Source organism: Littorina saxatilis, linkage group LG1 (assembly GCF_037325665.1).
Source record: "Littorina saxatilis isolate snail1 linkage group LG1, US_GU_Lsax_2.0, whole genome shotgun sequence".
Lineage (NCBI taxonomy): Eukaryota > Metazoa > Mollusca > Gastropoda > Littorinimorpha > Littorinidae > Littorina > Littorina saxatilis.
Genome location: NC_090245.1, coordinates 86,909,495 through 86,928,252, shown reverse-complemented (window position 1 = coordinate 86,928,252; position 18,758 = coordinate 86,909,495). Strand labels below are relative to the sequence as shown.

Genomic DNA, 18,758 nt, shown 5'->3' with positions numbered 1-18,758 from the left:
TCAAGGACATTTCCAGGACCAAATAAATGCTTTTCAAGGACATGATTTTCCTCAAATTAATGCAAAGCACCAAGCTTACCTTCAGTTTTTTAAGTCTGCAAACTATTAGTCATTTCGTAGTTGTTTGCCTTGCCAACTTCCGGGAAGGGAAGCAACTACGGGTAACTAGTAATAGTTAGTTCGTCTACTTTCGTTTTCACTCGATCTTTTATTCTCCCAAAATGTGTGTACTGTATTTGACGAAAAAAAAGGAGGTTGCATTGTTTTTAAAATAAGACAAGCTGCTGACGAAATGTATAGGCAACAATTTGGAAAATTCAAGTACTTTTCAATGACTATTTAACAAAACTCTATTTTCAAGCACTTTTCAAGGCTTGGAAAAGGTTTTCCAATTTTCAAGGAGTTTTTCAGGGTTCAAGGACTCTGTACGAACCCTGATTGAGTAGAATTCTCTGGAGTGTTCCATACGTTTACGTTTTGCACTTTATACTCATATGTCGTACACTTTTGTAATCTTAGTTCTTAAATTTTGACACAGCAGCTACATTATTCTATTATTCTCGTTGGAAGCGCTCTTCGGAAGTTTGTTTTTACTTGTTAGAGTTATTTCCCTTTTCCCCAGTTTCGATTTCTCTTTTCTTTTGTCAGATTGTAGAATATGGAACAGCTTTGATTGATGTAACATTCTTCAGCTTTGTAGACATTTTCTGTGTACCATCATTCAGCTACACTCTTTCAAAGAAGTGAAGATTTTCATGGCGCTTGACAAAAGACCCCGTTTTGAAGCACAACCCAAAAGGGGCGTATTTTGAAACCTCGTCATTTATGACATAGTAACCTAATGACGTCATCTCCTAGAGGTACACTAGTTAAATGGTTGGCCTTTCAAATGATATACTACTTTTTATGATCAGTGGCCAAAGACGTGTATAATCGCGGTTTGATCATTTTGTTTGGATCATACCTCGTACGTATGTATTGCGTGAAGAACATAGAATTTCCATGTTTATGTGAAATGAAAATGAACATTAAAGTTTCCTTATCTTAACTTATGTTATTTTAGTATTGAATAATCTGTGTTGTGTTATTCCACAAACTTTTACTCTCTGCCGTAGTTTATTTTTTTCCAAATCGAAAAAGGATAAACCCCAAAATAAGCCTATCCTCTTGATTGTAAGCATAAATCCCACTGCTCGTTGTGTGACAGTGACGTTTGAATCTCTTTTCAGATGCCCTGAACACGCCATGCAATGCCAGCATTCCGAACAGTTGTACAAACGAATATGAAGAATGTCGTCTTGGCATATGTATGTGTGGAGCAGGCACACACAAAGCCAGTACCACATGCAGTAAGTAAACTTTTCTTCTCTCCCTCGCAATACCCCTCCCCCCCCCCCCTCCCAACTTAATATATCACTTTGCTTGATCTTCGCCTCCATCCTCCTCTTCCATCCTCCCTCTTCTTTTCTTTTTTTGCAATATGGCAAACAGATTCTTCAAAAAGTTCTATATGTACTATACATTTGTACGCGACTCACAGTACTGACGATTGTTCCTGTGCCTGTGCCTCACATCAAGTTTAGAGTAACTTATGAAGGGAAAGCTTAACTCGAACAACAACAAACAAGTTGCGTAAGGCGAAATTACAACATTTAGTCAATCTGTCGAACTCACAGAATGAAACTGAATGCACTGCATTTTTTTTCACCAAGAACAGCTTCATCAATCCCTGCTTCAAGGAAATCGCTCACTTTTACCCGTGCAACACGAAATGAAATTGACTTGCCAGTACAGCAGGAGAGCGCGCTTTTCTGTATTCTTTTAAACTTTCTGACCTTGTTTTCAATACAACATATTATATTCAAACGTTTTTGGAATCAGGAAATGATAAAGAAAACGATGAAATCATTTTTGAATCGATTTCTTCAATTTTAATCGTTATACTAATGAACCTATTTTCGTTAATTGTGATCACATTTTAAGAGTAAACATAACATGAATTCAGAATTTGATGAATAATACGATGTTATCAATTTAAAATCTGTTTTGCGAAAAATCGATTTTAATGATAACTTTAATGAGCAAATTAATAAACTGATTTTTAAACCTTCAAGCTAAAACGCAATACCAAAGTCCGGCCTTCGTCAAAGATTGCTTGACCAAAATTTCAACCAGTTTGGTTGAAAAATGAGGGCGTGACAGTTCCGCCTCAACTTTCACAAAAAGCCGGATATGACGTCATCAAAGACATTTATCGGACAAATTAAAATAAACGTCTGGGGATATCATACCCAGGAATCCTCATGTGCCGTTTTATAAAAATCGGTCCAGTTGTTTTCTCTGAGACGTTCTACACACACACACAGACACCACACCCTCGTCTCGATTCCCCGTCTGTGTTAAAACATTTAGTCAAAACTTGACTAAATGTAAAAAGAGACCAAAAGCTTATATCTCAGTCGAGTTTAATTGATAGATATATTGATTGCTTTATTGATTGATTAATTGAGGGAAAGATTAATATTGATTGATTAATCGATTGATAGATGAATGGATCGATGGATGGATATGATTGATTGATTGATGTATTGATGTATTGATGTATTGATGTTGATTGATTGATTGATTAATTGATTGATTGATTAATTGATTGATTGATTAATTGATGGTTGGATTGATTGATTGGTTAATTGATTGATTAATTGATTGATTGATTAATTGATGGTTGGATTGATTGATTAATTGATTGATTGATATACGGATTGGTTGATTGATGGATAGACAGATATATTAATATATTGATTGGTTGATTGATTTATTGACGGATGGGTAGATAGATGGATGGAAGGATGGAAGGATGGACGGATGGATGGATGGATGGATTGATTGATTGATTGATTGATTGATGAATAGATGGATTGATAGATTGATTCATTGATATATTGATTGATTAATTGATCGATTGATTGATCGGTGTATTGATGTATTGATTGATTGGTTGATTGGCTTATTGACTGAGAAGAACAAGAAGAACAAGAACAAGAATTAATTCCGCCATATACCATTACAGCCTTTGGTATTTTATCCTGGTGTGGAAGCACTCATATACATCCATTCACTCCTTGTATAAAGTCAAAAGGCTAGCAACAACAACAACAACAACAACAACAACAACAACAACAACAACAACAACAACAACAACAACAACAAGTCAGAGTCGTCATCAACGTACAGACAACTAAAATGAATTCACCATCGTGATTAAAAAAATTGTGTGTGTGAGTGTGTGTGTGTGTGTGTGTGTGTGTGTGTGTGTGTGTGTGTGTGTGTGTGTGTGTGTGTGTTTGTTGTAAGTATGTGTGTGTGTGCCATGATCGCGTATCAGAACAGGCGATTGAAAACTTCAACAGTACATGTCATTATTAATGTTTTGTTTCAGCGGAAGACGAACCATTCGAGAGGCACCCAGAGGATGGCTGGTATAACAACCTCTTGCATCCTGACTGGGGGGCAATCGGTAAGGAATACGCGTACGCATGGCCTGGACGTGTCGTTTGCTCGCACTGATTTCATCGCTTTGATTTAAAAAAAAAACCATCGATGGCGTCTTTTTTTCGTACCTGTCCGTGTGTCTGTGTGAATGCGCTCGTGGGTTATGTGTGGTGTGCATTTGTGCATTTTGTGTGTGTGTGTGTGTGTGTGTGTGTGTGTGGGTGTGTGTGTGTGTGTGGTGTGAGTGTGTGTGTGTGTGTGTGTGTGTGTTTGTGTGTGTGCGCTTGTGTGTGTTAAAGTTAGTTTAGATTTCCTTCTCGCGGGGATTGACGAAGCTGTATTGTCTTGGTGAAAAAATGCAGTGCGTTCAGTTTCATTCCGTGAGTTCGACAGCTTGACTAAATGTAGTAATTTCGTCTTACGCGACTTGTTTTTTCTTTACAGACGGAGAACTTCTTCGTCGCAGCAAAGTGGCATACCGCGACGGCGTGTTTGAACCGTCGGGAACCAATCGACCAAACCCCTTTAGTATTAGTGACGCGGCTCATATGGGTGCAGCCGGCCAGGCGTCAGCATCGAACCGTAATGCTATGCTGGTCTTCTTTGGTAAGATGATAAAAGAAAAGATAGCCTACGTCAAAACAAGATAGGGTAGGAAGGGATGAAAAGAGATGAGATGAGATAAGATGAGATGAGATGAAATAGGATCGGATAAGACATAAGAATAACATAGGATATGTAACAAAGTTTGTTGGGTTCGGACTTGATTGAGTTGGATTATATTATATATAAGATATAAATTGAGATGGATTGGGGTTGGATATGATGAGATAAAAATATGATTTGTTAACGAGGGAAGGAGCAGACCCAAGGATGCGCTTTGCTTATAAGTTCTTCACCCCAAAGAGGAAAACATATTTTATATTACTCCATGCTACAAGGTTTTAATTCTAAACTGACAGTTAAAACAAAATAGAAGAAAGAGAGAGAAGTCAGAAGTCAGAATGGTCCCTTAACCAGTCGCGACATAAGTCGCGCTACTTTACGTATACTATCACCTGGTTGTCACGACATATGTCGCGCTACTGGCTCAGTCTGTTTGGTCAGTTCCGATTACCTCCCATGGATGCGATAACCTTTTTGACCGTTTTTACATTTAGTCAAGTTATGACTAAATGTTTTAACATCGAGGGGGGAATCGAGACGAGGGTCGTGGTGTATGTGCGTGTGTCTGTGTGTGTGTGTGTGTGTGTGTAGAGCGATTCAGACTAAACTACTGGACCGATCTTTATGAAATTTGACATGAGAGTTCCTGGGTATGAAATCCCCGAACGTTTTTTTCATTTTTTTGATAAATGTCTTTGATGACGTCATATCCGGCTTTTCGGGAAAGTTCAGGCGGCACTGTCACGCCCTCATTTTTCAACCAAATTGGTTGAAATTTTGGTCAAGTAATCTTCGACGAAGCCCGGACTTCGGTATTGCATTTCAGCTTGGTGGCTTAAAAATTAATTAATGACTTTGGTCATTAAAAATCTGAAAATTGTAAAAAAAAATAAAAATTTATAAAACGATCCAAATTTACATTCATCTTATTCTCCATCATATTCTGATTCCAAAAACATACAAATATGTTATATTTGGATTAAAAACAAGCTCTGAAAATTAAATATATAAAAATTATTATCAAAATTAAATTGTCAAAATCAATTTAAGAACACTTTCATCTTATTCCTTGTCGGTTCCTGATTCCAAAAACATATAGATATGATATGTTTGGATTAAAAACACGCTCAGAAAGTTAAAACAAAGAGAGGTACAGAAAAGCGTGCTATCCTTCTTAGCGCAACTACTACCCCGCTCTTCTTGTCAATTTCACTGCCTTTGCCATGAGCGGTGGACTGACGATGCTACGAGTATACGGTCTTGCTGAAAAATGGCATTGCGTTCAGTTTCATTCTGTGAGTTCGACAGCTACTTGACTAAATGTTGTATTTTCGCCTTACGCGACTTGTTCTTTATTTTTCTCTCTGTTAATTCACCAGTGGCTATGTAATATGTGTTCCAGAATTGCACCAGTGTAAGGGCTTTGCAAGTGGAGCTGGATTGGGGGAAGGGTATTCGAACACTCAAACATCGATACCGAAGCCGAAAGTGCATGCACACAAAGTTACATGAATGACTAAATGTTGCTCTTCCACAGGCCAGCAATTGGTGGAAGAGATCATGGACGCACAGAGGCCAGGATGTCCACGCGAGTTTTTCAACATACCCGTTCCAGCCGGCCACCCGTATAACCCCAACAACCTATCCGATCTCCAAATGCCTTTCCTGCGTAGCCGTTACAATCAGCGCACAGGCCATTCTCCCAACAACCCAAGACAGCAGGTACACATTTCTCACTTCTGGCAAAGGATTTTTCAGTATTTCGTTTTTGTGAGTCTGCCATCATGATTTATATTGCAAATTTGTTATTGTTAGAGTAAAATACTATTTGCTTGCGCTTGAGCCCGTGTCCTCTTTTGCTGTAATAGTTTATCCTGCATGATTTTGCTGAACTTAAACTCCCGTTTTCTGGCCGGTTTGGAATTATTGTCATTTCTGTAGCAAGTACAATAACTCCAGTGCTGGAAATTTAATCTATCTATCTATCTATGCTATATATAAAAATGAATGTAAGTGTGTGTTTGTGTGTGTGTGTGTGTGTGTGTGTGTGTGTGTGTGTGTGTGTGTGTGTGTATGTGTGTGTGTGTGTATGTGTGTGTGTGTGTGTGGTCGCCATAGGTCAGAGATGGCAAGAGGCGGAAACAAAATAATGTGCATGCACACTGCCTAGGAGGCGCAGATGTGCACCTCTGTTTTAGCCTTGATTCAGTGTTTCCTTTCTCAGATAATGAACTTCCATAGTGTTGAATATTGCCTATATTGTGCAAGGGAGGTAACTCTTGCTTTGTTATGTTATATATATGAAGTCTTATATCGCGCGCGTATCTCCAGACTCGGACTCAAGGCTCAGGGATCTATTTATGCCGCGTGAGATGGAATCTTTTACACAATACATCACGCATTCACATCGACCAGCAGATCGCAGCCATTTCGGCGCATATCCTACTTTTCACGGCCTATTATTCCAAGTCACACGGGTATTTTGGTGGACATTTTTTTTTATCTATGCCTCTACAATTTTGCCAGGAAAGACCCTTTTGTCAATTGTGGGATCTTTAACGTGCACACCCCAATGTAGTGTACACGAAGAGACCTCGGTTTTTCGTCTCATCCGAAAGACTAGCACTTGAACCCACCACCTAGGTTAGGAAAGGGGGGAGAAAATTGCTAACGCCCTGACACAGGGTCGAACTTATGGAAAGCCGTTTGGCTCATAACCATTACGCGTGTAATAAAACATAAATACACGCGTAATAAATGACTAATACACGTGTATTTATTTCTTATTGCACGTGTAATTTATCTTTTTTCTCATGCTATGGAATAGCATAATGATTAAATACACGTGTAATAAATATTTCATACTCGTGTAAGAAATGATTAAATACACGTGTAATTAACATTTCATGCGCGTGTAAGTAATATTTAAATACACGTGTAATTATTTATTACACGTGTATTTAAATATTTTTTACACGCGCATGAAATGATTATTACGCGTGTATTAATTATTTCTTACACGCGCATGAAATATTTCTTACGCGTGTATTAAATATTTCTTACACGCGCATGAAATATTTATTACGCGTGTATTTAATCATCTCGTACACGTGTATGACATTTTTATTCCACGTGTATTTAATCATTTCGTACACGTGTAAGACATGATTAAATACACGTGTAATACATTTTTCATACACGCGTAAGAAATGAATAAATACGCGTGTAATAAATATTTCATACAAGCGTTAAAAATGCAGGAGTCACGTGGTTAAGCGACTTAAAAACTCGGACTGGGAATCCACATGAAAAACACTCTATGCGTCTTCATCGCCTCGCTTTGCACGCTTACAGCTCAAGATGGCGGAAGCGGCAAACGTCAATGTCACCTTAGAAGGTTTGCGAGAACAATTTAACGCCTTTGCCCAGGCTCGCACAGCATTGGAAAGGTAAGTTACTTGTTTTATCAGATGAAGTCGGTTGTTGTGCGCGCGAACCGGAAGTAGAATAGACGAGAGTTGTTGCTTTGCATGTCGTATATTTTCCGATTCAAGTTTTAAGTTTATTACGGGTGTATGTAATGATTAAATACACGTGTATTTAAATAATTTCCTACACGTGTATTTAATCATTTCTTACACGCGTATAAACTATTTCCTGCACGTGTATTTAATCCTTTCTTACACGTGCATGAAATATTTATTACACGCGTATTTAATCATTTCTTACACGCGCATGAAATATTTATTACACGCGTATTTAATCATTTCTTACACGTGTATGAATTATTTATTACACGCGTAAAAAATGATTATTACACGTGCATTAATCATTTATTACACGTGTATCAATTATTTATTACACGTGTATTTATGTTTTATTACGCGTGTAATGGTTATGAGCCAAACGGCTTTCCATACGAACTCGCAACCTCTCGCTTCCGAGCGCAAGTGCGTTACCTCTCGGCCACCCAGTCCTGTTATCACTGATCATGGACGGGAGGTAACTCTTATCATACCAACATACCGCATCTAAGGGTGTATCATGATCAGTTGAACCTGCTAGTCAATTATCTGGTATTTTCTCAAGAAAGGGAGGTAACTCATTCCATAAAAACCATGCAAGTAGAAATTGAATTTATGGTGACACTCTCAGTAGGCAGCACATGCCTTCAAATGGTTTTGAGGCCATCCCGGGCGAAGCCGGGCCCGGAATGCTAGTCACATATATAAAAATGGATGTAAGTGTGTGTGTGTGTGTGTGTGTGTGTTTGTGTGTTTGTGTGTGTGTGTGTGTGTGTGTGTGTTTGTGTGTGTGTGTGTGTGTGTGTGTGTGTGTCTGTGGTCGCCATACCTCAGAGATGACAAAAGGTAAGGGCAAGATAGTGTGCATGCACACTGTCTAGGAGCCGCAGATGTGGACCTGGGTTTTGTTTTTTTGATTTATTGTTTCCTTTCTCATATTATTGACCTCCCCTTTATTGAATACAGCCTATATAGTGCAAGGCCAGTTCAATGCCTACCGTTCACCTGTAACAAGCAGTTATATCTAGTGATATTAGAGACTCTGTATGGCTCCTATGCGGGGAAGAAATGAAGAAAGAAAAAATCAACCGGACAGTTCAGGAAATTTCTAGAAGCAAAGGGAGGTAAATCTTACTTTGTTATACATTGCAGGGAGGTAACTCTTATCATGCAGGTATACACCGGTGTAACACGAAATTTTTACTCCACGAAAAATTTACTCCGGAGTAAATATTTCGTACGAAATTCTTACTCCGAGGACACTTTACGTACGAGAAAAGAACTCCCCAAGGCACGAACAAATTACTCCCTCCACGAAATTTTTACTCCCCATTTTTTTACTTCCAGTAAAAATCTCGTACGCAAAAATGGGATGCGGGCGAAGGGATAATGCCAATAAGTGATCTCGCGCACACGAATGTCGCGCTACCCTCCTTCCACCCCTTCCACCACCAAGACTAACAGGGGACAAGGGAGTAAAAATTTCGTACACCTGGGGTGAAGTAATTTATTCGTTATTTATTCGTCAGGGGAGTAACATTTTTGAACGAAATGTTTACTCGGAACTCACCTGTCTTGGGGAGTAATTTTCTCGTGCAATGGGGGAGTGCTTTTTTCGTAAAGGGAGTAACTTTTTCGTACGAAATGTTTACTCCGGAGTAAAAATCTCGTGGGAGTAATTTTCTCGTGTTACACCGGGCCTGACTGCTAGTGTATGATAAGCGCGTAGCCCCAGCCACGGGAGGCATGCTTTCACACTCCTGTTGAAGCTATCATTTCACATTTCTCTTTTTTACCCCAGCTGAACGAGATCACACCCTACATAGACGGCAACTTGATGTACGGTGCTGGTAAAGCCATAGCCGATGCCGTGCGTTCCTTTGTGGATGGAAAAATGGCAGCTGAAGGCGAGAAAGTTCCCCTCAAGGAGAGCGTGCCTAAGTTGAACAGCATTCGCCTCCCCATGGCCAACCCACCCTCGCCTCGCGACCACGTGTTGAGACCCGTCAACCGATTCAACCGTGAGTATTGTGAATCTGTGTTAAAGACGCAGTTCTTCCCGTCTCAGATCTGGCCAAGTTTTTTTTACTCGGAATAGGATCATCAATCCACTAAGACACACACTTAAACAAATGAGTACATGTATATAAATAATAATGTAAATGATAAATAAATGACAGATTCCTGACTTGTTTTCCCGTGCGCAGCGGAAACTGATTTTCGCAGTAGTTTCGCAGATTGACAGTAATGTGCGCAAAGATATTAATTCATTAGGCCAAACACAAATATATGTTGGTTTAGGATAACGAGACCCCCCAAAAAGTCAGTAGGTCGGCTTTTTTTTTTCTTCATTATTTTTTTTTTAATTTAGTCGATTTTAAAGGAGGCTACTTCTCTTAGTCTCGGTATGATTCGCAAAATGTGTCAAAAGTTTTGATTTTTGAGAAATGAAAAAAAAGCTTTAGGGTCGGCGGAAAAAAATAGGGTCGGTCGGGTTTATTTTTATTTGGCTTAAACAAATCCTGCTCTTGGTGGTACAGGTTTGGCATTTGTCTGGTCAGATCTGAGATTGTGAGCAGAATCGTTTGTATGGGAAGACATATACCGTAAAATCCCTAGCAAACGCCCAGTATCTAGCAAACACCCACCCCCCACTTTTGGCCTGAAATTCGACATGAGAGTTCCTGGGAATGATATCCCCGGAAATGTTTTTCTTTTTTTCGATAAAGACTTTTGATGACGTCATATCCGGCTTTTTGTAAAAGTTGAGGCGGCACTGTCACACCCTCATTTTTCAATCAAATTAATTGAAAGTTTTGTAAAGCAATCTTCGACAAAGACTGGACTTTGGTATTGCATTTCAGCTTGGTGGCTTAAAAATTAATTTATGACTTTGGTCATTAAAAATCTGAAAATTGTAATACATTTTCTTTTTAATATAAAACGATCCAAATTTACGTTCATCTTATTCTACATCATTTCTTGATTCCAAAAACATCTAAATATGTTATATTTGGATTAAAACAAGCTCTGAAAATTAAAAATATAAAAATTATGATCAAAATTAAATTTCCGAAATCGATTTAAAAACAATTTCATCTTATTCCTTGTCGGTTCCTGATTCTAAAAACATATAGATATGATATGTTTGGATTAAAACACGCTCAGAAAGTTAAAACGAAGAGAGGTACAGAAAAGCGTGCTATGCAGCACAGCGAAACCACTACCGCGCTGAACAGGCTCGTCAGTTTCACTCCGTTATGCACAAGCGGCGGACTACGGTCATTGTGAAAAAAATGCAGTGTGTTCAGTTTCATTCTGTGAGTTCCACAGCTTGACTAAATGTAGTAATTTCGCCTTACGAGACTTGCTTTTCCAGTCCTGCCGCATGCATCCAGGAATGGTATTTTTCTCTCTCTATTGTGTGTGTGTGTGTGTGTGTGTGTGTGTGTGTGTGTGTGTGTGTGTGTGTTTTGTGTGTGTGTGTGTGTGTGTGTGTGTGTGTGTGTGTGTGTGTGTGTGTGTTGTTTGTAGATCGAACAATTGATTGACTGGATGATTGATTGATTGATTGACAGGTTGATAGGTCGATTGGCGATCTGATTAATTGATACATTGGTTAGTCACTTGATTGGCTGATTGGAATCATTACCCGGATTTCTGTTTTGACCTGTTATGTCTGTAGCTCTATTCAAAGATTTCGAACACAAACGAAGAACGAGAGTCGGGGATTGCTGATCTTTGCCTGTCGTTCAGTTCACAGATTTATATATAAACAAGTCGCGTAAGGCGAAAATACAATATTTAGTCAAGTAGCTGTCGAACTCACAGAATGAAACTGAACGCAATGCCATTTTACTCGTAGCATCGTCAGGCCACCGCTCATGGCAAAGGCAGTGAAATTGACAAGAAGTGCGGGGTAGTAGTTGCGCTAAGAAGGATAGCACGCTTTTCTGTACCTCTCTTTGTTTTAACTTTCTGAGCGTGTTTTTAATCCAAACATATCATATCTATATGTTTTTGGAATCAGGAACCGACAAGGAATAAGATGAAAGTGTTTTTGAATTGATTTGGACAATTTAATTTTGATCAAAATTTTTATATATTTAATTTTCAGAGCTTGTTTTTAATCCGAATATAACATATTTATATGTTTTTGGAATCAGCAAATGATGGAGAATAAGATAAACGTAAATTGGGATCGTTTTATAATTTTTTTTTTTTTTACAATTTTCCGATTTGTAATGACCAAAGTCATTAATTAATTTTTAAGCCACCAAGCTGAAATGCAATACCGAAGCCCGGGCTTTGTCGAAGATTACTTGACCAAAATTTGAACCAATTTGGTTGAAAAATGAGGGCGTGACAGTGCCGCCTCAACTTTCACGAAAAGCCGGATATGACGTCATCAAAGACATTTATCAAAAAAATGAAAAAAACGTTCGGGGATTTCATACCCAGGAACTCTCATGTCAAATTTCATAAAGATCGGTCCAGTAGTTTAGTCTGAATCGCTCTACACACACACACAGACACACACACGCACACACGCACACACACCACGACCCTCGTTTCGATTCCCCCTCGATGTTAAAAACTTGACTAAATATAAAAACAAGTCGCGTAAGGCGAACATACAATATTTAGTCAAGTAGCTGTCGAACTCACAGAATGAAACTGAACGCAATGCCATTTTTCAGCAAGACCGTATACTCGTAGCATCGTCAGTCCTGACTATTAGGGTTAACGTCCTCTTAGACCAACTGGTCTACACTACTCACAAAAAGTTAAGGATCACTATGAGAAAACAGGTGCTCAATAAAATCAGTTCGCTACTGTTATTTATTTCTCAGTCAAACCAAAGTGTTATGAATTCTTGTTCAGCTGTAAGTGGGCGATGTTGTGTTAGTGGGAAAATTGCACGGGATTTTCTACTACTGAGCTTGGTAGCAAAAGAAAAAGCGGAAACTTGCGAAAAAGGACCTTGTTTTGGACCGTTCATCCCGAACACATTGCACAAGCCACATGGAAAAACCTTTATGCATGAGCAAGCACTGCTGTTTATGTGTGAGATGCTGTCACTTGCTTGGCTTTTTGAGAAGACATACCACCAGTATAAGGCATTACATGACAATGCCTCCACGACGAAAATTGAACGAGTTTGAGAGGGGACGAGCTGTTGCATAGTTCCAAGATGGTGTCCCAAAACGAGAAGTGGCCAGGCGACTTCACGTGTCCATCTTGGTCATTGTCAGACTGATTCAACGTTTCACAGCCACTGGGAGGGTCCAGGAAAGACGCAGACCTGGGCGACCAAAGAAGACAACTCCACGTGAAGATCGTCTCATTGAACGACTAGCCTTGCAAACAAAAACAGCCTCTTCCAGCATTATTCGAAGGCAGCGGAGGGTGGCTACTAACATCAACATCAGCCAGCAGACCATACGGAATCGCCTTCATGGGTTTAACCTCCGTTTTCGTCGCCCAGCTGTACGGCCACGCTTAACTCCAGTCCATAGGGCAGCACGCCGCGCCTTCTGAAGACGTCACGTGAGGTGGACACGTCAGCAATGGTCCCAAGTCCTGTTCAGTGATGAATCACGCTTCACCCTGAACCACAACGACGACCGACTGAGGGTCTGGAGGCGCCAAGGGGAACGCTACATTCACACCACTGTCCAAGTAAAGGTGGCCTTTGGTGGAGGTTCTGTAATGGTCTGGGGGGCCTTCAGCCTTCACCACAGAACACCCTTGTTTCATGTACAGGGTAACCTGACTGGCCTCCGATACCGGGATGAGATCCTTCGACCGCTGGCTGTGCCTACACTGCAGCAGATGGGACCGCAGGCTGTCCACCAGGATGACAACGCTCGCCCCCACAGGGCAAGGGTGGTCAACGACTTCCTGCAGCAGTCTGGAGTCAACAGAATGGAGTGGCCAGCATGCAGTCCCGATCTCAACCCGATTGAGAACCTCTGGGATGAGTTGGATCGCAAAGTGAGGAGCAACCTCCCCCCTCCCAGGGTTGTCCAGCACCTCTACCAGATGCTGCAGGCCGAGTGGCAGGCGCTTCCACAGAGGATCTTCACCACCCTGGTGAACTCTATGAGGACTCGCTGCGTCGAGTGCCAGAACAGCCAGGGCGGTTACACGCATTACTGAACTTTTAGGAGCATCTGAATGCCATGTCTTGTGGTTTCAACGACTTTGTGAAATTAAATTTCGATACGTACACACTTTGATAAAATGTAGAGACCAAACGATTGCTCAAAATTGAAGGAAATGTTGTATCGTTATCACTAAAGCATTGAATTAAACGCTTGCCAAATACCAACGCATTGGCTTTCTTATTTGGAAAGTTATGAATTTGTGTGCAAGTGATCCTTAACTTTTTGTGAGTAGCTTATATTGGGACAGGTAGGGCCTATTGGTAATACGTTGAAGATATGGTGTGATACTTTGATTCGAACAAGCCCGCTGTGGCTGTCTTCTTCGACACACCAGCATTGGGTTTGTCTCGTCAAAATATCGAAATACGATCATGATAATTGGAGACGAGAGATGATGCATGCGTGTCTTCGTGTTTTTCAAGCCCTGAGACTTTCGCTGTGAACGTGGGATCTTTTTCGTGCGCATGTGTGCACACGGGGGTGTTCGGACACCGAAGAGAGTCTGCACAAAGTTGACTCCGAGAAATAAATCTCTCGCCGAACGTGGGGATCGAACCCACGCTGATAGCGACCAACTGGCTACAAAGCCAGCGCGCTACCAACTGAGCTACGTCCCCGCCCAGGAACTCTCATGTCAAATTTCATAAAGATCGGTCTACACACAGACACACACACACACACGCACGCACATACACCACGACCCTCGTTTCGATTCCCCCTCGATGTTAAAATATTTAGTCAAAACTTGACTATATATAAAAAAAACAAGTCGCGTAAGGCGAAAATACAACATTTAGTCAAGCTGTCGAACTCACAGAATGAAACTGAACGCAATGCAATTTTTCAGCAAGACTGTATACTCGTAGCATCGTCAGTCCACCGCTCGTGACAAAGGCAGTGAAATTGACAAGAAGAGCGGGGTAGTGGTTGCGCTGAGAAGGATAGCACGCTTTTCTGTACCTCTCTTCGTTTTAACTTTAACGCGGTTTATACCCGTAGGTGTGCGAGAATATGTACGCGCAGTGCTTTAAAGATGTCCATGTGGGAATGTGTAAGTGGGCGTAGTCGAATGTCCATGTGGGAATGTGTAAGTGGAGCATATAAGAATGCCCATGTGTGAATGTGTAAGTGGAGCGTATAAGAATGTGTAAGTGGAGCGTGGTCGAATGTCCATGTGCGAATGGGTAAGTTGAGCGTATAAGAATGTCCATGTGTGCGATGTGTAAGTGAAACATGGATGTGTTCATGACTGAATGCGTAAGCACAATGCAAGGAATGGCCAGAGAGGTATGTGGGAGGTGTGTTTATAACCTGCCCTGTTATATAGTGCTATATGTCTTATGTAAAACAATGTCCTGTTTGTATAATTGTTATGTACCACGCCTGAATTTCTCTATGAGATAATAAAGTATTCTTATTCCTATTCTTATTCTTTCTGAGCGTGTTTTTAATCCAAACATATCATATCTATATGTTTTTGGAATCAGGAACCGACAAGGAATAAGATGAAAGTGTTTTTAAATCGATTTCGGAAATTTAATTTTGATCATAATTTTTATATGTTTAATTTTCAGACCCTGTTTTTAATCCAAATATAACATATTTATATGTTTTTGGAATCAGAAAATGATGAAGAATAAGATGAACGTAAATTTGGATCGTTTTATAAAAAAATAATTTTAATTACAATTTTCAGATTTTTAATGACCAAAGTCATCAATTTTACGCCACCAAGCTGAAATGCAATACCAAACCCCGGCCTTCGTCGAAGATTGCTTGGCCAAAATTTCAATCAATTTGATTGAAAAATGAGGGTGTGACAGTGCCGCCTCAACGTTTACAAAAAGCCGGATATGACGTCATCAAAGACATTTATCGAAAAAATGAGAAAAAAAAATCTGGGAATGTCATTTCCAGGAACTCTCATGTCAAATTTCATAAAGATCGGTCCAGTAGTTTACTCTCAATCGCTTTACACACACACACGCACACACACACACACATACACCACACCCTCGTTAAAACATTTGCAATGCAAGGGAAACAACTACAATTTTATCTAACACAGAAAAAAATCGGGGTCACCAAATTTTACGGCTGGTATTTGTGTGTAAATGTATGTATGTGTGTCGTTAATACCCTATCAGAAAAATGCGTGTGTTATTTCTGTTCACAAACTCCCGTCTCACACACACACACGACACTCGAACAAAGCACAAAGACTAAACACAATTCCTGCCCTTTGCCCTCATACTTGTATTCAAGTGATCACACATTAACCAACAATCACAACAAAATATCAATATAATATCTCATCCACTCAAAGACTCTTTCATTCAATACAACATTATTATCTCGAGTAAGATGAAAGGAAAGTCTCTCCCTCGATGATGTCGTCCTTGCTGACTCTCCGTTCAAGAATCACACATACTAAAATAATTCACATGTCGGCTCACATTTCAGTGGCCGTACATCTATTCTGGATTCATCCAATCCGTTACTACACCACTTAGCTGGTTATCTTTACTTGCCAACTCACAATACAGTGGTTACAAGTTTATGTCGGATTCTCACAATCCTATTTCACATACAAAGTTATGTGGATGCGCACTCTCTTCTAGGTCGCACACTTGCCAACTCACAATACAGTGGTTACAAGTTTATTTCTGGATTCTCACAATCCTATTTCACATACAAAGTTCTGCAGGTGCGCACACTATTCCAGGTCGCACATGTATGTTTACTCACGAATCAGCGGGTCCGACACTTGCACCATATCTCACATAATATGGGGTTCACACCAGCTGCAAGTTCTCCAGCGCTGCGTTACACTCCTGCGCCGACACTTCTGGTCCTGGCCGCAAGGAGGGGACGCTCCTCTTCTCACCCCTCTACCCTTCCAGTCGAGCGCGTCCGTGCCCCCACTGGGAAGCTGTATAGAAAGTTTATGCTACCGTAAGTTTCAATTCTAGATAAACTTCTCTACACAATAATACTTCCATTCTTTCTCAGTATTATTCAATTATCCGCCAACTACTATTTACACCAGCTCATTTACAAGTAACTTCATTACCACAGAACATACCACACTATATTCAAAATGGCTGACACAGCTCACGGCACGCTTTCCACCCATTTCACAACATGACTCTCACAGTCATTTCACAAGTTAAAGTTACTGAACAAAAATACAATTCAATAAATACCTGTATTCTCACAGCATTTGAATCATAACAGATTCATTCACAGTAGCCACTAAACAGTCGGCTCACTGCTCAAGGAGCAACATCTGAACACAGCGTCGTGTCAACACACCCTCTCCCGAGAGCGCTTTCAGATGTTCTGCCGGCTATCTAACATGGCGGCTTCAAGGTTATCCTATTTTAGTCATCTCTGATTGGCCCGTAGCAGCCAATGACAATACAGGTCACACGAGTCAGCCAACTATCTCAACATGCGACATTCCTACCACGCGGTCAAGTCGTGAAACACAAAGTATGGCCAGCCAATCTGTACACATTCGTTTAAACCATCTAACACTAAATTATGTACAAATCCATTTGTCACAAGAAGGATAGCACCCTTTTCTGTAACTCTCTTCGTTTTAACTTTCTGAGCGTGTTTTTAATCCAAACATATCATATCTATATGTTTTTGGCATCAGGAACCGACAAGGAATAATATGAAAGTGTTTTTAAATCGATTTCGGAAATTTGATTTTGATAATAATCTATATATGTTTAAGTTATGCTGGCCTGTCCCAAGAAATTTCTCAATCATCCTCCTCTTCCTGCCTCTCTCACTGTCAACGAACAACCTATCTCTTTCTCTCCGTCTGTCCGCAGCCTTGGCGTCACTCTCGATCTAACTCTCTCTTTCCAAAAACACATCTCTAACATCTGCAAGTCCGCCTATCTAGAGCTGCGCAAGATTAGTTCAGTCCGTCACTACCTCACCACTGATGCAACCAAAACGTTAGTGTGTTCTTTAGTCCTCTCAAAGATAGATTATTGCAATTCTCTTCTGGCCGGTCTCCCTAAGTACCTTTTAGATAGACTTCAAAGGATCCAAAATAACGCTGCCCGCCTGGTCTTCAAATCTTCCAAGTATGAACACGCCACACCCCTTCTTCACTCTCTACACTGGCTGCCTATCACTAAAAGGATCGAATACAAACTCTCCTCTCTTTCTTTTGCCGTCGTTTCTGGTTCTGCCCCAGAATACTTGTCAGAACTCTTCAATCTCTACACCCCCTCCCGTCAGCTTCGCTCCGCCGCCGACACTCGACTCTTCCGACTCCCCACAGTGCAAACAAAGACATGTGGCGAGAGGTCCTTCGCCTATCAAGCCCCTGTGACCTGGAATAGATTACCTCTGCCTCTCAGACACACAGATTCTCTCACTACATTCAAGACAAATCTCAAAACACACCTCTTTCAGCGCAAGTGATTTTTTTCCCTCCAGCATCTCCCCACCCACCCCATCCCGCCCCACCTCACCCCCTACCTAGTGCCTAAAATAACGTGTATATATATTTTCTGCGCTTTGTGTCAGCACTGTTTGTGTGTGTGTAAATAGTACTGTTGACACGTTTTTATATAGAAGCCTACTGTGGTTCTTGTGCTTAGGCTGTGTATTGGACTGTCACTGTATGCCTGCATTATTAGTTGTCAGTAATTATTACATGTGCTGATTGTTCTCTTTGCCTGCGCGCGTATAGTATGTTGGTTATGTTTGGTCATAGTATGTTTGTTTATGTTTGGTCGTTATCTTTGCCTGTGCGTGTTTTGTATGTTTGGTCGTTTTCTTTCCCTGTGCATGTATAGTTTGTTGGTTATGTTTGGCCGGTTTCTTTGCCTGTGCGTGTATAGTATGCTTGGTCGATGTATGTATTGTAAAGCGCTAA

The 18,758-nt window shown here is 40.5% G+C and overlaps 1 protein-coding gene and 1 long non-coding RNA gene across 2 annotated transcripts in view; one reads left to right on the top strand and one right to left on the bottom strand.

The window, feature by feature from the left end:
* Positions 1–18,758, top strand: part of LOC138982714 (dual oxidase 2-like) — a 92,189-nt gene that overhangs the window by 17,240 nt on the left and 56,191 nt on the right. The window contains exons 2-6 of the mRNA XM_070356043.1: positions 1,230–1,349; positions 3,440–3,517; positions 3,937–4,098; positions 5,696–5,880; positions 9,484–9,703. Of these exons, the coding sequence (XP_070212144.1) occupies positions 1,230–1,349; positions 3,440–3,517; positions 3,937–4,098; positions 5,696–5,880; positions 9,484–9,703 (765 nt within the window). The remainder of the gene's footprint in view (positions 1–1,229; positions 1,350–3,439; positions 3,518–3,936; positions 4,099–5,695; positions 5,881–9,483; positions 9,704–18,758) is intronic.
* Positions 16,089–17,518, bottom strand: LOC138982745 (uncharacterized). The gene is made up of 2 exons (XR_011460955.1): positions 17,059–17,518; positions 16,089–16,784 (listed from the first exon to the last, which is right to left on the bottom strand). It is a non-coding gene; the product is annotated as an uncharacterized lncRNA (long non-coding RNA).